Source organism: Dryobates pubescens, chromosome 18 (genome assembly GCF_014839835.1).
Source record: "Dryobates pubescens isolate bDryPub1 chromosome 18, bDryPub1.pri, whole genome shotgun sequence".
Classification (NCBI taxonomy): Eukaryota; Metazoa; Chordata; class Aves; order Piciformes; family Picidae; genus Dryobates; species Dryobates pubescens.
The window spans coordinates 5,899,345-5,920,828 of record NC_071629.1 but is presented as its reverse complement, the minus strand read 5'-3'; the positions used below and the strand labels follow the sequence as shown (position 1 = coordinate 5,920,828).

The 21,484-nt window shown below is 52.0% G+C and overlaps 1 protein-coding gene across 2 annotated transcripts in view; it reads left to right on the top strand.

Moving 5' to 3' along the window:
- FRMPD3 (FERM and PDZ domain containing 3) overlaps positions 1 to 13,788 on the top strand; it is a 30,411-nt gene extending 16,623 nt beyond the window's left edge. For both annotated transcript variants that reach the window (XM_054169414.1, XM_054169415.1), the window contains 3 exons: positions 3,888 to 4,032; positions 7,610 to 8,431; positions 9,194 to 13,788. In XM_054169414.1, the coding sequence (XP_054025389.1) occupies positions 3,888 to 4,032; positions 7,610 to 8,431; positions 9,194 to 12,069 (3,843 nt within the window). In that variant the 3' untranslated portion in view covers positions 12,070 to 13,788. The remainder of the gene's footprint in view (positions 1 to 3,887; positions 4,033 to 7,609; positions 8,432 to 9,193) is intronic.
- Positions 13,789 to 21,484: the final 7,696 nt, after the last annotated feature.

The following is a 21,484-nucleotide window of genomic DNA, read 5'->3' as shown; positions in this document are numbered from 1 at the left end:
TCAGGGAGGTGTGGCAGCAGGGTCCAAGTGTATTTAGGCAGCTGAGCTTCTGCAGTCTCAGCAAAGTTACCCAAGTGGGTGGAAGAGATTCAGCCTTGTAACCCCACATGAGAGAGGGTTACAGCCAGACCGCTGTTAGGCAGCGGCAGAGAAGCCACTGAAGCCAGAGGACACACACTTGACTGGAAGAGCTTTGTTGAGGTCCACTGTCTTTTTCAAACAGCCAAGAATCCATCAACAGGACATAGAACCCCTGCAGTGCTGGTCTCTGGGCCAGGAGGAGCTCAGTGGATGGCTTCAAGCTGCCCCTGAAGTGATTTAATCCTTAATAACAATACTTGAATGCTTGGTAATTGGAGAAGAACTCTCCCGTTTCTCCTACCCCTCCAGAAGCTCTATTAAGGTTCCTCTTTTAGAGAGGAGAGCTGCAATTAACCCCAGCATGCCAAGCACCGATTGCTAGAAGCCAGCCTGGAGTCTGGGCTGGCTCAGACCTGGCAGGGAGCTCAGGGCATTGTGGTTCTTTTAGGCTGTGCCTAGAAACCCACCACAGGCATCTTGGTGCACTGTGTGCATGAAGCACCAGTTGAGGTGATCTTGTCTCCCTTCAGGGGAACTGATCCAGGGGCTGCTTCTTGCCAGCAGGAGCCTCCAGTCCCATCTCTGGATGGCTCAGCAGCTCCTGCTCCACCACCACCATTCTTGCACCATCCCAGAGCCAAGGGCAAGACCCTCAACCAGACAAGATACCACCCAGAGGAGCTCAGCCCCAGTGAGGAGGCACAGCCAGCACCCAGGGAGGATATTGGAGTAGTCATCAATCCTGGCCCTAACAGCCGGGGGGCCACCAGGCCCCCCGGCCTTTGTTGTCACCACCACCATCACCCAGTGTGCACCAGGGGCACTCACCAGAGATGAGAGGAGGATCCTCAGCCCAGATGGGCTCAGCTTAGGGCTGCTGCTTTTCCTGGGGGGGATTAAATAGGACAGTGGGTGGGGAGGGCAAAGTGGCCACACCTGGGGTGGGAGGAGGCTCCAACAGAGCCCAGGTGCTGTGGGTTTGAGGGGAAAAAGGGGAGAAATGGGTCAGGTGAGGGATGTTTAGGGTGTCAGGTAATGATAGGAGTGGGGGGAATGGAAACAAAAATAGAAATGGCTAGATTGAGATTGGATGTTAGGAAGAAGCTCTTCCCCATGAGGGTGGTGAGAGACTGGCACAGGTTGCCCAGGGAGGTGGTGGAAGCCTCATCCCTGGGAGTTTTTAAGGCCAGGCTGGAAGTGGCTGTGAGAAAACAGATCTACTGGGAGGTGTCCTTACCCATAGCAGGGGGTTGGAACTAGATGGTCCTTGTGGTCCCTTCCAACCCCAATGATTCTGTGATTCCAAAACAATTTTGGAAACATCCTGAAACAGCAGTTAGAAAAGATGGAAACAGAGCTGGGTCTCGAAGATGCTGGCACCCAGCTGGGGGACTGAACAGCAAGCGGAGACAGGGAGGCAGTGAAGGTCCATCCATGACTGTGCCACTCAGCCTTGGTGTCTCCAAGAGCTGGCTGTGAATCTTTGGTGTGTGATTTGCACATGGTGGAAACTATTCCCCTAGTTTTCCTTTGGAAAGGGAATTCTCAACCCACCTTGGCCTCTTCATTTAATCTCCAGATAGTGGCTACTCAGCAGCCACGGCCTCCCTCCCCTGGGTGTTTGCTTCCTTTCTTGTTGCTAGCAGTCAAAGCCTTGCTGCTTCCTAAGGGAGAAGGGAATGCCTCCATCTCTCTTTATTCAACAGATAGCCTGAAAACCCCAGGAAGGCTTAGCCCTGTGTAGAAGGCACTCGTTTTAAGGATGCTTCACATGTCAGAACTGGAACACATGGTTCCCTTTCATCACTTATGTCAAGACTGGAGCTGGGCTAAGAGGTGTCACCACCACCCCACCACCCCTCAATGCTGCTTCCTTCAAGCTATGAGAGAATTTCTTCTCTCCTTTCTATCTTGATACTTTCCCTTTGATGTGTGTCATCTCAGGTTCATTTTCTATGAGGCAGGAAAAACCTTGTCAAGTGGGCAGGGAGAGAGCCTCTCAGAAGAGGGCATTCAGGCATTCACTTGTCAGGTTATTTCTCTTCCACATCAGGTTACTACTTGTTATTTCCCTTCCTGCACAGCAGACAAAGAGGGAACTTCTTAACCCTGGCCCTAGGAGGAATTGACCCCTGCCAGAGGCTGGCTTGGCTTGGGGCTCACACGTGGCTCAGCTTGGGGCTGATGGTTTCACACCCTGGTTTACTGCATTGTAGGGTCCAGGGGGGTGATATGCTGTCAGGCTGGCACTTCCTTTGCCAGGTGGCTTAAAAATGCAAGTGTTGAGCAGAGCACAGAGCTGGTCAGTGGGAACCAGGAGCCTTCTGTGGTTATAAAACAAGAAAACCAAAATAACCTTAATGCATTCTTTTCACACTTCATAAGCTTAAGTGGGTTTTAAAACAGGTTGGTTTTGCCCTGGATGTGGAAAACGAGGTCTGAGTCCTGGAGGACTGTCAGTGTGCAGGAGCCCAAGCATGGCTGGATGGGCAGCTCAAGCCACAGCAGCAGTTAAAGATCCCCAAGTTGCCTCAGATAAGTCCTGTGGCTGGGTACAAAGGTCCTGTAGGTAGATGTGCTTTGTACAGATGATGGCTAGAGCTGCCATGCATTAACTAGGCTGGATGTTAGGAAGAAGTTCTTCATAGAAAGAGAGATTGGCCATTGGAATGGGCTGCCCAGGGAGGTGGTGGAGTCATCATCACTGGAGGTGTTTAGGAGGAGCCTGGATGGGGCACTTGGTGCCATGGTTTAGTTAATTAGATGGTGTTGGGTGATAGGTTGGACTGGATGATCTCAAAGGTCTTTTCCAACCTGGTTAATTCTATTCTACTCTATTCTATTCTACTCTATTCTATTCTATTCTATTCTATTCTCTCACAAATCCACCTTGAACAGTGCTGGGGGCACACAAGCATGGACCACTTGACTGAGCTGTGCTAGTGCAGGCTGCTCTGCCCAGCCAGATCCTAGCACTGCCTGGGCCCCTGCTGGGCAGGTAAAAGTGGATTCCACCCCAACAGCTTCTCCAGGCTACCTGACCTTCTCCCTGGGACAAGCCAGGAGTCAGGGAGCTGGGGAGTCATGGTGTCTGCCACTAGATTGCACAGTGAGGTGTTAAGTGGCACACAGATCACAACTGATTTTCCCTTCCCTCTAAAGCAAAGACCTTTTTTAGCGTGCAAATAAATGCTCTCCTAAAAAAGAAGACACCATCTGCTCCTAAGCACAAATTTAATTCTCTGAAGGGTTAGACTTAAATAAGATCCACAGGCTCAGAGGGAGTGGTGGCTGGGAGAGCCTGTAATGCAGTTTTGCCCCCTTCTACATCTTGCTGGAAGCAGATGTCTTATTTGAAGGGAGGCCTGCAGTGAAACACAGGGTCTGGCAGCTGGAGGCTCCACAAATTCCCTTAGTTCCCCAGAGCCTCGTGGTGAAGTTGGTGCTTGCAGGTAGGCTTAGAACGTTGGCATGCAGGTTACACCACCAGAAGCCAGCTGCATGGGCAGCCCTGGTATTCACAGGCTGTGCCCTGCAGGGCTCCAGCTCTGTCATCATCTTCAGGAAAGGCAGCAAGCAGAAGTCCCAGCTGCAGCAGGGCTCTTCCTTGGGCACAGCGATCTGCTGGGTGATGAGGAGCAAGAACGTGCACCTGGCTGTGTTTTCCTGGCTGGGTGCTAGAAGTGTCAGCCAGCTCACCAGGTACACCAGTGCAGGGCTGCAGCAAAACCCTCTTGGAGCACTGGTCCCATGTCACCTGAGGTGCATGGCTTGGGCTCATGGACTTTGCCTCCTTTGTCTTCCAGCCCCTGGTGTTGCTGATGGAGTGGCCTGAAGCCACCAACTTCGCCTGCCTGATTGCAGGGTACTGCCGTCTCCTGGTGGACTCCAAGAAGATGATATTCTCCAGGGCCCCCTGCCAGCCACCCCCACCTCAGATTATCAAGGCAGGTATGTTTCAGCCTCTGCTTTCCATGTGAGCCCATTCCCTAGCCTCCTCCTCCCTCTGCCCAGAGCTCTGCAGCGTTACAAAGGCGTTTCTCCAGCACCTCCCCTCTGCTCCCATTCCCCCTTGCAGCACCAGCAGAACCCCTGTTCAGTGAGGAGACAAATCCTCATTGGGGATAATCTGTAACTTGTGGTGTCATCCTGGGCCTTAAACACTGCAGATGTTGTTCCAGCAGCTCCTTGAGCAGATCCTGGAGGTGCTATTTGAAAGACCTCCAATGCTGCCAGCTAAATGCTGGGTCCTCACAGAACAGCCTGGGCATCGTTGCAGGGATGCAGCACACACTTCTTGGCTGACATTCTCACTCCTGAGACCAATGTAAGTGTCTGCACTTAGCCAGGGACTCTGCTTCTGCTGCCTTTGGTTGCTGCTGCCTTCATCAGTGGGGGGCTGTGCAGCAGGGACAGCTCTGCAAGCACAGCTGCTCTGCTGATCTTGTACATTCAGGAAGGAAACTTTGGTGTCCCAATTTTTCAGGTGCCCAGCCTGATGGAGGGAGCAGAGGGCTGGTCTGGGCACAGCAGGAGACCAGAACAGATAAAGACAGATTCTGCCCACCAGGCACCAATGCTCTGTGCCTTGAGGGTGGATTGCAGGTGTGAGTCACTCTCAGGATGATTGATGATTCTCAAGAGTGATTTCAAACACGAGCCAACCACGAGCAAAGGTGGTGCTGTTCCATGCAGGTGTTCACATTGAGTATCTTTTGCATAGGGAAATAACAGAATGCAGGAACAGTGGCTGGAGATGGGCAAAATACCAATCCAGCTGACTCTGGAAGGTTGCCCCCAGACCTCCCAAGTGTCACTGCAGCTCCAGAGAGGTGTGGCAAGTCTTCAGGTTAGCTGGTGCCAAAGCTGCCTCCTCAAGGTGGGATTCACTGAGAGAGGTGAGAGGGGTACCAAGAGCTAGCATGGTCCTTGGGGAAGGACTTGGTGCCTCTGAGGTCTGAGGAAAGCACCCAGGCATGGACTTAGCACGTGTGGGAGGACACACTCAGAAGAGGCATCAGGAAAATATCTGTGGCAACCTCTATGAATGTAGGGAAGGACCTGGCAAGCGATGTTGGTGCAAAGATACACACACGGTTTCCTTTCATTTCTTCACCTGCACCTCTTAATGACAGCTGCCTCTGTGCTCTCTGCTCTGGGTGCCCTGCAGAAACACATTGAGTCACATTTTGCTGTCAGTGTTTCCACCTTAACTGGCAATCAGCAGAGTGGTCCTTCCCTGGATCATGTCACCCTGTGATGTGCTACAGGGACAGGTGTGGTACACAGCTGTGGGGAGCCCAAAGAATGTGGTAGGGAGTGGAGAGCATCCAGGACACCCCCAAGGGCTTGGAGGGAGGTTGGCAGCTCCCACAGTTAGTGGGCACTCAGGGGATGTCTCAGCATGTAAAGGTGGTGCTTTCACCCACTCTGGCAACAGTGATGACCCTGAGGAACATTTCCTCTAGGAGATTTTGCCAAAACCACCACAATGGGCATGGTCCAAATCTCTGCCAAAAGCAGGGTGCTAGAGCTTTCTCTTGTCAGTCTCATGAAACCAACAGGGCTGGAGTGAGTGTCAGAGGAAATCACAGTGCAGGTAGGAGAGTGATGGAGCACTCTTCATGCCAAAGAGCTAGTCTCTTACTAGATGGCCTGGCCTATCCTCAAGGGTGCAGTGAAAACCTCTCTGGCCAGCAGAGGGAAATAGTTTCCCTGCAGCTCTAGTACACTCATCCCAGCCAGTCAGACATCCTTCAGAGGAGTGAATTTTAGTGTGTATTGAGAAAACAAAGTCCTGGTCTCTCTCTGGCTGCAGGCTGAGCTGTCAGGAGCTGGGTAGATCACAGGGAGCAAGGACTGCTGATCATTAGCACATCTCTGCAGGAATGATAAGAAAGCCCCACTGGGATGAGTCAAGTTAGCCCAGGCTTTGACTTCCCAGGCTGCAGACAGGCTGTGCCAGGATCTGCAATGTAAAATCAGACCCTGGCTCATGCTGTTTGCCTAGAAGAGGTGCACATCCATCTGCCTTGTGGCCCATTGAAACCTCCCACTGAACTGCAGGCATTTTTAGGAATGCAGGCTCTGTCTGGATGTTGTCAGATCCATCTCTCCACATCTCCCTGCAGAGCTGCATGCCAGATCCTTGCCCTCCTCAGGAAGGGTTGTACCATGCTGAAGCTGCACAGGCAGTTCACCTCCCTCTCCCCACCTCTCCCCACTCACACCAACAACCATCCTCAGCCAAGCAGCTCAGTGACCTTGGTTGCTCTCAATTCTGTGTCAGGATCTCCTCACCCAGAGCATCCAGCAGCTGGATTATGGACTTTAGGGGGTTTGCCCCATTCAGCAACAAGCCCTGGTTTGGCATGGGCAGCCAGTGAGGCTGTCCAAGAAGGGCAGGCTGCTAGCATGACCCAACAGAGGTGTTTGGCTTTGGGAGAGCCTCTGCTTCAGTCCATGCTACCCCAGCCTGGTGCTGAACACATCCCCTGCTGCAGCAGCCTTGTGTTCACTCACACAGCTGCCATGTCTCCCATGTCCACTAATGGGAGATGTGTTTTGACTGGGATTTTAGCATTGCAGGTGATGAACAGGGTAATACAAGCATGTGTTTGGGAAGACAAATTGTTCAATTTGTTGGACTAATGAATTTAATTAGGATTTATGTAATTTAATTTATACTTGGTGAGATGGAGCCTGCATCTCCCCTGGCAGTCCCTGTCAGCACAGCTGCACTGTTCACCCTCTAATGCAGATAGATGCCCCTCCTGAGGGCTGGACCACTGGCCAGAAGGTCAGGCAATATTTCAGCTGCTTGCCTTGCAGAAGGGAGCAAGGGGAGGCTGTCTCAGGGTTGACAGCAGGAGCAGAGGGCTCCGTTGGAGCTAGCCTGAACCTGTCAGGCAGGCAGAACGATGCATGGACTGTAGGCAGTGAGGGGCAAGGGGCTTGGGTGTTGTCTGTCACTTAGAGTCAGACAAGCTACATTGCATGTCACCCTGAAAAGCCCTTGAAGAGCCTTCTGCACCAAGATGAGGGGTGATGGTTTGAAACTAGAAGAGGGTAGGAGCTGAGTACACACAAGGAAGGCATTTTTACAACGAGGGTGGTGAAACACTGGAAGAGGTTTCCCAGAGAGGCTGGAGATGCTCCATGCCTGGAAACATTCAAAGTCAGGCTGGACTGGGCTCTGAGCAATCTAGTTGGAGATGTCTCTGCTCATTCCAGGGGGGTTGCACTAAACCTCTGAAAGTGCCTTCCAAGCCAAACCATTCTCTGTTTCTGTGACCAGGACGTTTCTTCCTGCAGTCATTACTGGCAGATGGGCCCAGTGGTGTGCAGAAGACATCTTGCCCACACACCAGCCAGGTCGCCTGGCTGTGCCATAAGGATCACACAAGGGCTGGAGAACAAAGAGCACGTGGGGGGCTTCTGCAGGGTGAACAGGAGCTTCCCCATGCTCTTTCCCTGCCCCTCCTCCCGGGTGCTGCTGTCTAACGTGCCTGTTGTGGTTTTGGTTTAGATCACCTCAACGCACACAACCTCCAGCAGCCTGCTGCAGCGGGGCACGGGGGAAGGAAGGAGAGTGGCTTGGTGGATGGCTCTGCCGCCAGTGCCGGAGCAGCCGGGGCTCCGGCCGCCAGGGCTCCGGACTCGGAGCTCATCAGCTTTTGCTACCTGCATATGCGAGAGCAGAGGAAGGAAAGGGAAAGCAGGACGGATATCAATGAAAACCTGATTTTTTTTGAGGAAACTCGTCCCAGGACCAAATCAGACCCCACTTCCAAAAGCTCTGGCCAAGGCTACAACGGGACAGCTAAGGAGTACGACCCAGATGGCCTTGACCGAGACAGGCACCTGAGCAGGGCCAGGGCACACACCATAGACACCCACCTGTGGACCGACGGCTCGCACTTCTACTGCGAGTCCTGCCGAGCCAAGATCAAGAGCCGCCTGGCCTCCAGCAAGGGGGTCAAGGCCGGCAGCGGCCGGGACAACATGGTAGACTTGATGTCGCTTCCCCCTCCCGGGAGCGACGAGGAAGAAGACGAGACCACGTCCTTGCTCCCTGCCATCGCCGCCCCGCCTCCCGGCTTCCGAGACAACAGCTCCGACGAGGACGATCCCAAGCGCCGGGCGGCCGCGCAGAGCCAGGAGCAGGGCCGGCACCTCTGCAGCATCCTCTACGACGAGATCCCCGTCACGCTGATAGACAGCGTGCAGCCGCGGACCGTCCGAGACCATGCCCAGGAGCTGGACGATGCCCTGGTGTCCACCCTGCAGGCCCTGGAAGCGCTGGCTGCTTCAGAGGATTGTCCGCACCCCCCACCACAGCAGACAGCAGGTATTTCAGCCGCTGCGACTTTCCTTTTTCCCTCGTAGCTTTCCTTTCCCGTGGTACGTGCTCATGGAGCAGCTTCTAGTAAAAACTAAGGTGTGGCAACAGCCAAGCCGCTGCTCGGAAGATTTCTAAGAAGCTGAGGTGGGATTCCTCTCCCCGGCAGTGGCTGAAGGAGTCTTTTGGTTATCTCGCGTCTGCCGTGGTCCGTGTGCCACGATGCTGGGGTGAGGCACCACCAATCCAGCACTGTGAGCGTGAGTCCCTCCCTGCTGTGGCCCCTCATGCCTGGTATCTTCAGCCCTTGGTCTTCACAGGTTCCCACCCATGTATTGCAGTCTGTGAGCCCTTCACAGGGCAAACCTGCTGTCAGACAGGTGTCTCTGGGACCAGCCTGCTGGCAGCACAGACCTTTGTCCCTCTCCCCGCCTTGGTTACCCTGCTCACTATGGCAGCGTAGCTGTTGCCCGGTTTTCCTTCTTGCTCCAGACAAGTCCCAGTAGCTCTGCTATTGCTAACACTGGAATGCTTCCCAGGACTTTTCTTGGGCAAAGAGCTCTTGTTGAATTAAGCTAGCAAGCCAGCTCAGCTCAGAGTCATCTCTCTTAAAAGCATTAACTCTTAGTTACAGGAAATCACTGAAGTTTCTCCAATGATATGCTGTGTCTTGAATTCCTGGGACCCTCCTGCTTCATGGAGTTCCCCTCTCCTGCACATACCAGTGTGGTGTGAGTGTTGTTGTGGGGTTTTCTTTGTGTCCCTCCTCAGGTCTTATTGTCCTGGCTGCCATCACTCCTGAGTCATCCCTGGATTCTGGCCATGAAACCAATTCCTCAGAGCTAACTGATGTCTCAGAGATGGTCTCTGCTATGAAGCAGCATCAGAACGCAGCCTACTTCCTTGCTCAACACATCAACAAAGAAAACCTCCTGGCCAGAAAGGACTTGCCTTTCCGAATCCAGAGCTGTGCTGCCCAGGCTGTTCTCACCTCACCCTACCCTCTCAGCCGCCAGGAGCCGAGCCCTTCACTGAAGCCAGCAGCATTCTCTCACCAAAGCCCCAACCTTGCCAACTGCAAGAGCAAACAGGAGCAGCAGCATGCTGAGCGGACCTGCAGCTTGGATGTCCAGCCAGTGCTGACCCCCCAGCTTAACGAGCAGAACAGGGGGGCTGCAGTGCCAGGCTCTGAATGCAAAGGTGCAGGCCACACTAAAGCTGCCTTTGAGGTATCTCTGCATGCCGCAGCAGCCCCGAGCAGGGAGCAGGCACAAGATCCACAAGAGAAGGTACCCAAAGAGGTCCAGCTGAGCTCCAAGCTCCTCCTGGATCAGAAAAGCAGTGTAAGCCCAGCCATCATTTCAGCTGTTCTGCAGCAAGTGGCTAACACAAAAGGGTCGGCTCCACAAGTGGCAGCAGCCTCAAAAGAAGACAAGAATATGAATGGTACCAGCAGCTGTGCATCATCCAGCAGCAAGCCTTTGAAACCTAAAGGAGGTCCACAAACTGCAGAGACATTATGCAACTGTCAGCAGCAGCAGCAGCAGCAGCAGCTCTCTCCGCAGCAGCACTGTGAAGTTTCTCCAAGCCCTAAAGAAGCTCATGGCAGCAAGGCTGAAGCATTCCACCTCGCCTCAGCAGGTGAGGAAATGATGCCCAGTAAGGCTTTTGCCTCTAAAAGCTACCAGCAGAAAGTGAGTAGAGAAGATCCAGGAAAAGCCACAAGCAGAGAGCCAGTTCAGAAGGCAGGTGGGGAAGCCACAAGCCTCATCTTTCAGAAACACACAGCTCCTTCAAACCAGGGACAGAAAATGCAACAGGAAAGTTCAGCCAAAAGCTTAAAAGCCGAGAGCAGCAATCTGCATTCTCCATCTCCTAGTAGCACTTTCAGGAACACCGGCGAGGAACCCAAAGGGCCAATCCAGCTGGTGCCCAGATCTGAGAGCCTGCAGATCAGCACTGTGCCTTCCAAAAAAGCAGAAAAAGCCCTGGAGGTGACCCAGCAAGATGCTGACGTCCCCGCTAAACCCAAAGCTCCAAAGGCTCCTTTCAGGTTGAGGAACCTGTTCTCTGCAACATTTCCAACACGGCTGAAGAAGGAGACAGACGAGAGGCAGGCTCAGCTGCAGAAGGTGAAGCAGTATGAGCTGGAATTCCTTGAAGAGCTGCTCAAGCCAAAGAGCAAAGGTGAGCTCCCACCACAGGAGTATCTGCACCCTCCCGCCCCTGGGCGCTGCAGCTGCCAGCTCAGGAGCAGTCCTGTGCAGAAAGTGCCAGGGATGTCCAGGGAGCAAAGGCGCAGCTGCGACTGCAAGCGGATCTGCAGGGGGGTGAGGCCACCACCCAACCAGCTGATGATGCCAGAGCTGGAGAGGCAAGGCAGGGATAAAGTTAGCGACGAGCAGAAGCAGGCAGAAGCCATCAGGCTGGCAGGTGCGAGCAGCCCTTCCAAAGGCAAGCGGATCCGCTCCACAAGCCTGGAGTCCAGGGACTGCCGCTCGGAGCCGGAGAACAGCGTGTCCTGCCTGGCAACCTGCGCCGCCCGCGGCGAGTGCGTGGGAGCGCCACACTACAGGAAGCTCCTGCGGCGCTACAGCGTCAGTGAAATAGATAAGACTGAGATGACATCCCTGTCCTCAGACATCTACCAGGGCATCTACACAACCAAGCAGAAAGGACCCCAGAAAGAGCCTGAGCCCACCGTCCTTTGTCCTGTTCTGAAGAGCAAAATCCAGGAAGCCTCTGCCGCGGCTGACCCCTCCTACGTCCAGTTAGCACAGGAGAAGAAGAACCAGAAGGGTTCAGCGGTGTTCTCCGTCCAGGAAGAGATGTATCCAAGACTTGCTGAGCTGCAGGATGAAGACATGGAGGATGAGAAGTGCTGCTCCATCCGGTACTGCTTCTACTACAGGAAATGCGACGTTGCGGATGATGGCAGCGAGAAGGATGAGCTGTCCTATTCCATCCCCATGCAGATACTCCCAGGAATGAAGCTGGACAATCAGATGGTCCCAGTCATGAGCAGAACCCTTCAGGTCCTAGACGCAACAGCCTGCAGCAGTTCCATTGACAGTCAGACCCAGGAAATAGATCTAAGGACCTCCAGTTTTGAGGGGAGCCTGGCCAAGATCAGCACCCTTCGAGGCCATGCCTACAGCTTTCCCAATGGGTTTCTGCAAGTGCAGCTGGACACCAACGAGCTCCTGACTATCCTGAGGCAGTGTGTGACGAGCCCTGACGTCCAGGACTGCAAACCCTACATCTCCCAGCTGGCTGAGTACAAGCAAGAGCTCGCCCTCAAATTCAAGGACTTCCGGGCCTCCTGCCGCCGCGTGGCAGCCGTCGACAAGAGTCCTACCCACATGCTCTCTGCCATCACAAGCAGCTTCCAGGTGCTGAGCAGCCTCATCGAGACGTTTGTGAGGCTGGTGTACGCCGTGCGCTCCGACTCCCAGCGCCAAGAGCTGCTGACCAAGGTGGAGGAAGTGGTGAGAAACTACACCTTCCTCCTGAAGGCTGCAGAGGAGTCCACGGCCAGAACGCTGAGCCACCAGCAGGCAGCGGAGCAGCTTGCCCACCAGTCCGCCACAGTCGCCACAGTCATGAGCACGCTGACACGCTCCCTCAAGACACTGATCAATAAGTAAGCCAGTGGTGGAAACCGGCAAGCCAGAGTGTGCTGGGCCACCTGCTAGTGGTTCCCAAGTCACTGAGGTCTGGTGAGGATGCATGCCTCCAGGCCCACGTCCAGTGGGGCTCGTGGCAGCCAAGATGCTCTTTGATCTCTGCAGAATGGATGGTGGTGGTGGTGCTTTGTAGGATGAAGTCGTGCCCTGTCCCAGGCTGTGCAACCAGCTCATCAGGGGGCTCAAGCAGCTCTTCTGCTTGCTCCCCCATGTTGTGACAGTACTTGGGGAGCACAGTCACACCCCCTCCGCCTTAGTTTGGTTTCATGTGGTTCTGAGCCTCACTTGTGCAAGGATCTTTGTCACGGTGTGTGGTGGGCCAGTGAGTTAGTAGGAAAAGAGCTGAGGTCTCCCTGGCTTCACTTAGGCAGTTTGGAGCCAAACCAGTGTCTTGCCACATAAACAGCTCTTCTGCCTCCAGGGTCTTCCTAGCCCACAAGTGCAACGTAGTTATCAGCAGAAGGGATCTCTGGGGTGCAAGTTCCTGCAGCTGTGCTAGGGCTTGGGAAGTTGGCCTAGCATGGGCAGGATGCTGCAACCCTGGGGTAGAGCCCTAGCAGGCTCTACACACGTGGCTTAGGCACCAATGCCCTAGTCCTGAGCACAGGTACTGCTTGTGCAGAAGGTGAAGGCTTGATGGGCGCAAGTAGGGAGGGTCTGTCAGCCTGGCCTCAGTGCCAGGAAAGGTTCTGGAGCAGACCATTCTGAGTGCCATCACACAGCTTGTGCAGGACAACCAGGTGATCAGGCCTCGTCAGAATGGGCTTGCAAAAGGCAGGTCCTGCTTGAATAACCTTAACTCCTTCTACAGCAAGGTTACCCACCTAGAGGATGAGGAAAAGGATGTTGTCTGCCTAGACTTCAGTTATGCCTTTGACATCACTTCCCACAAAAGTTCTCTTAGAGAAGCTGGCTGCTTGTGGCTTAGAGAGCTGTACTCTTTGGTGGGTAAAACACTGTCTGGATGGGCAGGTCCAAAGGTGTTGGTGAATGGAGTTAAATCTGGTTGGCAGCTGGTCACAAGTGGTGTTCCTCAGGGCTCAGTATAGAGGCTTCTCTTTAATATCTTTGTCAATGATCTGGACAAGGGTGCACCCTCAGTAAATTTGCATGTGACACCAAGCTGGGCCAAAATGTTGATCTGCTTGAGGGTAGGAAGGCTCTACAGAGGGGTCTGGACAGGTTGGATCGATGGTCCAAGGCCAGTTGTATGAAATTCAGCAAGGCCAGGTGCTGGGTCCTGCACGTGGGCCACAACAACCCCATGCAACACTACAGGCATGGGGAAAAGTGGTTGGAAGGCTGCCTGGCAGGAAAGGATCCAGGGGTGTTGGTCAAGCATCCTGGCAATAGTGGTGTGGCCATGGGCACTAGGGAGGTGATTGTCCCCCTGTATTTAGCACTGGTGAAGCCACACCTCAAACACTGGGTTCAGTTTTGGGCCCATCCCTCCTAAGGACATTGGGGAGCTGAAATGTGTCCAAAGAAGGACAATGAAGCTGGTGAAGGAAACAAGATGTAGGAGAAGCAGCTGAGGGAACTGGGATTGTGTGGTCTGGAGAAAAGGAGGCTAAGGGGAGACTTCATCACTCCCTACAACTTCTTGAAGTTTCAAGAAGTCGTAGCAAGGTGGCTGTTGGTCTCTTCTCCCAAGTAACAAGTGCAAGGACGAGAGGAAATAGCCTCAAGTTGCACCAGGGCAGGTTTAGATTGGATATGAGAATAAAATTCCTTCACTGACAGGGTTACTGAGGTTGGAAGAGGCTGCCCAGGGAACTGGTTGAGTCACCATCCCCAGAGGTTTTTAAAAGACACAAGGATGAGGCACTCAGTGACATGGTTTAGTGCTGGACTTGGAAGGCCTAGGTTAACAGTTGGACTCAATGACTGTGAGGGGTCTTTCCCAACCTAAACAATTCTTTGATTCTATGATTCTGTGTTCCACTCCCTCTGCTGGATGGCTGTGTCCATGCTAGAGAGCCTTCCACGAGTCTGGATTGATCTTTGACCACTGCAAGCCAGAAGCTGGGCTAGCAGCTGAGAGGTGACCTCTTTCATACCATTCTCCAGGTCATAGAACATAGAATCAATAAGGTTGGAAAAGACCTCGAAGATCATCAAGTCCAACCTGTCACCCAACACCTCATGACTACTAAACCATGGCACCAAGTGCCACATCCAATCCCCTCTTGAACACCTCCAGGAATGGTGACTCCACCACCTCCCAGGGCAGCACATTCCAATGGCTAACAACTCTCTCTGGGAAGAACTTTCTCCTCACCTCCAGTCTAAACTTCCCCTGGCACAGCTTGAGACTGTGTCCTCTTGTTGTGGTGCTGGTTGCCTGGGAGAAGAGACCAACCCCCTCCTGGCTACAACCTCCCTTCAGGGAGTTGTAGGCAGCAATAAGGTCTCCCCTGACCCTCCTCTTCTCCAGGCTAAGCAACCCCAGCTCCCTCAGCCTCTCCTCACAGGGCTGTGCTCCAGACCCCTCCCCAACCTCGTTGCCCTTCTCTGGACACGTTCAAGAGTCTCAATGTCCTTCTTAAACTGAGGGGCCCAGAACTGGACACAGTACTCAAGGTGTCATGCCTGTGCTTCCAAGGCTCAGCTCAAACCTGTTCTCATTTCTTTTCACCATGCCCATCAGAGAGGAGCCCCAGATAAGCTTTGTCAGTGAGCCATGGCTGACCCCGAGGCCATGCAGTGCTGCTGGCACCAGCCACGGCAGCTCCCTCCTTGCCAGAGTGTTGGGGTCCTTTTCCTGTCTCCACCAGACTGACTGCCACGAGAAGGACTGTTTAGTCCTGTGTGATGGTTATTTGTTTGGAGTTAGGGTCTGGGATTGTTGGGGGTCTTTTTCACTTCCAGGTGAATGGTGAAATGATTCCTAATTGCCTCCCTTCACACCCCGAGGTTTCTCTCCTCCTCCCAGCCTAGCCTCTAGAACTGATCCATCAGATCACCTTAACTGGTGCCTCACTGCAGTCACCCACCCTCCAAAACAGAACCAGGAGGGAAATGCAAGGATACACATTGCATTGCCTACACCCTGCCCCACGCTGCCCTTCACACATGCACAGGCAGAGTGGGTCCTGCTGGGGTCCCTGAGCCTCTCCCCATCGCACCCACCTCTGGCTGCAAAAAGGGACACGGTGGCGTCGGCGCCGAGCGTGAGGCCGGTTGTCAAACCCAGCCAGCTTGCCCCAGCCCTTGGGGATGCTCAAGGAGCTCCACCCAGGCAATCAGTACGCTTCCCATCTCTATTGTTTGTATAAGTATGCACACTGGAAATCTCTCGTTCTTCCACAGGCGTTATGGAAACACACAACGTGCTTTCAGACACAGGTGTCCTCTGCCAAGCGCAATAACCACCCCTGGTCCAGCCCGTGGCTGTCCCAGACTTTGGCCAATGCTGTCCAGCAAGGCAGAGAGGACCCTGCTGTGGGGACAGCCTCCTGCTTTCAAGAACCATGTAGCAAATCTGCAGTGGAAGAGCCAAGTCAGATTTCAGTCTGTGGTGAGCAAAGCTTGTTGCAATGCTGAAGGCTGATAGAGGGAGCCCTGTTTTGGTTGGGGTTTGTTTTTTTCCTCTCTGTGAGTTATCTGTTATGAAACTCTTGAGTTTCCTCCCTGTTGTTATGCCTATATCATTCCTCCATGAATCTCTCAGTCTAATACAGAGGAAAACAAAAACTTTTTTATTGTCTGTATATAGTATACATAAATTTAAAAATATATATATAAATTATATATATATATATACACACACACACACAAATTTATGTCTTGTTTTACAAACAAGAGAGATTAAATATATCAATCTTAATACCCAAACTAGCAGTTGTGTCTTTTTTAAAGAACCCTGAGGAAATGTGGCTGCCCTTGGCTGTACAAAACCACTGCTCACAAATCAAGAACCCCTGTTTTTGTTGCTTAGAGCAGTGCAAGCATCTCCAGACTGGAAGGGCACAGCTGAAGGACTCCACAAGCTGCTGGACTCCACAGCAGTTAAGTACCAGGCTGTGCAAATAGCTGAGGGGTGGGTGTCAAGGTGAAGGGGGCAGTCTCTTTTTGGTGGTGTCCAGTGATAGGACAAGGAGCAACAGGTACCATCTAGAACACAGGAGGTTCCACCTCAACACAAGGAGGCACTTCTTTACTTTGAGGGTGCTGGAGCACTGGAACAGGCTGCCCAGAGAGGTTGTGGAGTCTCCTTCTCTGGAGACTTTCAAAACCTGCCTGGATGCATTGCTGTGTGGCCTGCCCTAGGTAATCCTGCTTTGGCAGGGAGGTTGGTCTCAGTGATCTCTAGAGGTCCCCTCCAACCCCTAACATTCTGTGATGCTGTGATTGTCTGTGCTGAAGTTGCATGTGTGGCCTAAAGCAAAGGTAGTAGCAGCTGAGACTCACACAGGGTCTCTGTGCCTGCAGGCTCATCATTTTAATCTGCATCACACCGATTCCTAATCTGAACTAACTAATGATGACACTGAACGGGACAAATCTCCCTATTTAGAAAGCTGGATCTGGATCAAAAAAACCCCACCAAACAATGGAAGATTCAAAAGGCTTTCCAACAACCCTGAGAGCCTGAAAATACTACTGACAGCAGGCAGTTCAGTCAGCAATTTCAGAGTCGATGCTTAGTACCATCTAGTGGGCAAGAATTCTTTCTTCACAGCACAGTTATTGCAGTGGCAATGGGTGTCCCAGGATCTGTCAGTGTGGAGGGAGGAGCTACACTGGCATGCTCCCTGAGAAGGATTATCATTGCTGTACTCAGCTTTTAGGTGTTGTCCCCTGCAGCCTCACTTGTAAATGGGGATGTTCTCGTGAATGGTGGACTGCACCTCAGTTACACACCACAGAGAATCTGAAGGAAGTTTTTTTCCCCAAGTCCAGATCCCACTTCAGTTTACCTGCAGACTGCCTTGAACTCGTTTAGCATCAGCATTGCTCTGCACCAAAGCCACTGTCAGGGACAGCAAGTTAACCAAAGTTCTCAGGAAAGGACTATAGGTGTGTGTGCATAAAGAGAAACCCATTTTTCTCCATCCTCTCCCACCACAGCAATCTGCCTGAGTGTGGCAGGTGGTTTGCCTTGCCCCTCAGCACCCTCTCAGAGCAGTGCCTGCAGTAACTTCCCTCTTCACACTGCCTTCTCCCTGAGCTTTTTGCTGCAGCAGCACAGCTGGCAGAGATTTTCTCCAGGGCCTTCATGGTTCCCATGAGCATTGCTCAATCATGATGCATTCATGACCATCTGATGTCATTGCACTCCCATAGTCTGCTTCCTCTTTAATCTTCTCTAAATTATGTCCACTCCCAAGGGGTCCTCAGCAGGCCTCTATCAGTGACAATGGACAGAAAAGGAGTAAAACATGAGCCATCAGCGGTCCCTGTTAATACACATGAGAAGACCTGGATTCCAGGGGTTAAAGTCTCAAAACCAGGAGCTGGAAAATCAGCAGACCTCAAGCAGTAGTCCCAAGACAAGTTTGGATAAAATTGCTGTGTCTCTGTGGACTTTGCTGTTCATTGTCAGCTGGAGACAGCAAAGTGGGCACTTTGAACTCTAATCCCCACCATGTAGTGGCCACATTCTCCTGTGGGGATTTCCATCCTCCCCAGGGTCCTGGCAACACTACACAGGAATCACAGCAGCCCCAGATACAACAGCAGGGCAAGCTGAATAGCTGGGACCCACTGCTGCTTTCATCATGCTCAAGGGAGCTGACAGTCAAAGAGAAATGAGTACTGTCTACATTTTATCCTCACTTAAGGCACAGCGTCTGGATTCCTGTGTAAAACATCCTAACAAGATCCCCACGTAGGCAAACACCATGGAGCTGGCTGGGACATCCATGGCTTTAATTGGACATGGGGGAAGTCTGACAGGGAAGAAAGGTATCTCAGCTTATTTACATCACCCAGCCTGTAGTATATATGAAAATAGTCTGTGCTCAAGACAGGAAACTTCTCCAAAGGTTTTGGTGTCAGACGGTAATTCCATGTTTAGGTATGAGCAGGCAAGGAGCAGTTTAGGTTGGAAGGAACTTTAAAGATCATCTAGTTCCAACCCCTCTGATGTGGGCAGAGACACCTTCCACTAGACCAGGTTGCTCCAGGCTTCATCCAACCTGGCCTTGAACACCTCCAGGGAGGGGGCATACACAACCTCCCTGGGCAGCCTGTTCCAGTGTCTCCCCACCCTCACTGTAAACAGTTTCTTCCTACTCTCCAATCTAAATCTGCCCTCTTCAAGCTCAAAGCCATTTCCCCATACCCTATCACTACAAGCCCTGCTGAAAAAGTCCCTTCCTGGCTTTCCTGTAGCCCCATTCAGGGCTCTAATGTCTAATGCTCTAATGTCTCCTCAGAGCCTTCTTTTCTCCAGGCTGAAGAGCCCAAACTTTCTCAGCCTCTCCCCGTAGGGGAGGTGCCCCAGACCTCTGATCATCTTCGTGGCCTCCTCTGGACCTGCTGCAGCAGTTTCATGTCCCTCTTAGGCTGGCAGCACCAGAACTGGACATGGTGCTCCAGATGGGGTCAGAGCAGAGCAGAGGGGCAGAATCACCTCCTGCACACTGCCAGCTCATGTTGAGTTTCTCACCAACTGACACCCCCACATCCTTCTCCTCAAGACCACTCTCGAGCCACTCCTCACCCAGCCTATATTTGTGCTTGGGATTGCCCCAACCCAGGTGGAAGACCTTGCACCTGGCCCTTTTGGGATCCAATTTTCTTCCAGCCTCTCTCCCCTATTTCACCTTTTGTCAGATTGTTTATCTCCATGATCCCAGGTGGAAACTAACAGACGTGTCTGTGTAGGGGGAACTCAAGAGTTTGTGAATGAGAGATCTAATTCACATGTTTTAATGTGGGGGGATTGGACTAGATGACCTTTGGAGGTCCCTTCCAACCCAAACCATTCTATGATCTGCCTTTAGCCTCAGGTTCCCAGTGCCTAGCTCACAAATAAACTGGAAGAGGGATGTTGATGCACAGAGGCATTCGAGAGCACGGGCGGGCAGAGAATGGAATCTAAACCAAGACTAAAGCAAGTGTTTCAACCCCAAACCCAAATATTTTGGGAACTGGAAAGAATTCATTCACCTTCCAAATTCTTCCAACTGCAATAGCAGCAACAAGCCTTCTGCAGGCAGGCTGTGTTTTGCAGGGAGGAGTGGCCTTGAAGTAATTTTTAGGCTTCATAGCTTTATCACTGAAAGAGAAACACAGTACAACTATTGCAAACTTGCAGTTATCCCTAACTAGCAGCTGGGGAAAAAATGTTGTGACCTGTGCAAGGAACACCAACAAAATTGCCATATTGTCTCAGATGTCCTCTAGACAAAAGCTCAGGAGTTATTAGTAGGGAATGGGCACAGCGATGTGGATTTTGTGCAACAATATGGCTGCTAGAAATATAGAATAGAATAGAATAGAATAGACCAGGTTGGAAGAGACCTTCAAGATCATCCAGTCCAACCCATCATCCAACACCATCTAATCAACTAAACCATGGCACCAAGCACCCCATCCAGTCTCCTCCTGAACACCTCCAGGGATGGTGACTCCACCTCCTCCCCAGGCAGCACATCCCAATGGACAATCACTCTCCCTGTGTAAAACTTCTTCCTAACAGCCAGCCTAAACCTCCCCTGGCACAGCTTGAGACTGTGTCCTCTTGTTCTGGTGCTGCTTGCCTGGCAGAAGAGATCAACCTCTGCCTGTCTACAGCCTCCCCTCAGGTAGTTGTAGAGAGCAAGGTCTCCCCTGAGCCTTCTCTTCTCCAGGCTAAGCAACCCCAGCTCCCTCAGCCTCTCCTCACAGGGCTGTGTTCCAAACCCCTTCCCATCTTTGTTGCCCTTCTCTGGACACCTTCCAGCAACTCAACCTCCTTCTTAAACTGAGGGGCCCAGAACTGGACACAGGACTCAAGGTGTGGCCTAACCAGTGCTGAGTATAGGGGCAGAATGACCTCCCTGCTCCTGCTGGCCACACTCTTCCTGATACAGTCCAGGATGCCATTGGCCCTCTTGGCCACCTGGGCACACTGCTGGCTCATGTTCAGCCTACCATCAACCAGCACCCCCAGGTCCCTTTCTGCCTGGCTGCTCTCAGCCACTCTGCCCCCAGCCTGTAGCTCTGCCTGGGGTTGTTGTGGCCAATGTGCAGAACCCAGCACTTGGATGTGTTAAATCTCATGCCCTTGGACTCTGCCCATCTGTCCAGCCTGTTTAGGAGGTATCCACAAGATACTATCACTTCAATCACCAGACAGTCATCTGCTAGTGAAGTTTTCTTCTGTGTTATTAAGAGGAGCAATGCTGAACAACAAATCAGCAGCAAGGGGCTGTGTTCTTCCTTCCTCATTGCCTGGATTTGCTGTGTGTCACATCACAAGCTGCTACAGCTACACCAAAATACCCATCAAAATGACCATGTATTGATATTCCAGTCCCCTAAGGATGGGAATTAACATACATTTTAACCTAGATGAATTCCAACTTAATGACACCCTACAAAGGGTTCTAGAAAACCTCCTCAAAGTACCATTTCCTAATGATTAGTTTGCTGGCCTGTGGGAACAGTGACAGCAGCGTTTTGAGCCAGGACAGTTGCAATCCAAAATAAAGACAATGGGGCCAGCCTCTGTGAATTGTGCACTGTTTCTTCTGGATGAATTGCCACAGACTCATAGCAATAACTCACCAATGCCAAATGCATTGCAGGAGTTGTGTTACCTATGAGGCAGTCAAGTAAAACGAGTACAAATTACATGGCTGCATGCAAATTGTGGAGAAACAATTTGCCCCTTGTGTTGTGTATTTTAAAACCTTTAAACACAATGTTTCTTGGGTGGGTTTTTCTTTGGAAAAGCTAAATTAATCCACATAATATAATCACATGAAGGCTGAAAGTTCCCAGGAGAGTAATTATAGAATTAGGTACAAAACCCTGATTGTAAATGTCAAACCCCAGCCCAAACTAAAGCAGCAACAAAAAACCCCAGCCCAAACTAAACCAGCAACAAAACCCCCAACCCAAACTAACCCAGCAACAAAAAAACCCCAACCCAAACTAAACCAGCAAGAAAAACCCCAACCCAAACTAAACCAGCAAGAAAAACCCCAACCCAAACTAAAACAGCAACAAAACCCCCAGCCCAAACTAAACCAGCAACAAAACCCCCAGCCCAAACTAAACCAGCAACAAAACCCCCAGCCCAAACTAAACCAGCAACAAAACCCCCAGCCCAAACTAAACCAGCAACAAAACCCCCAGCCCAAACTAAACCAGCAACAAAACCCCCAGCCCAAACTAAACCAGCAACAAAACCCCCAGCCCAAACTAAACCAGCAACAAA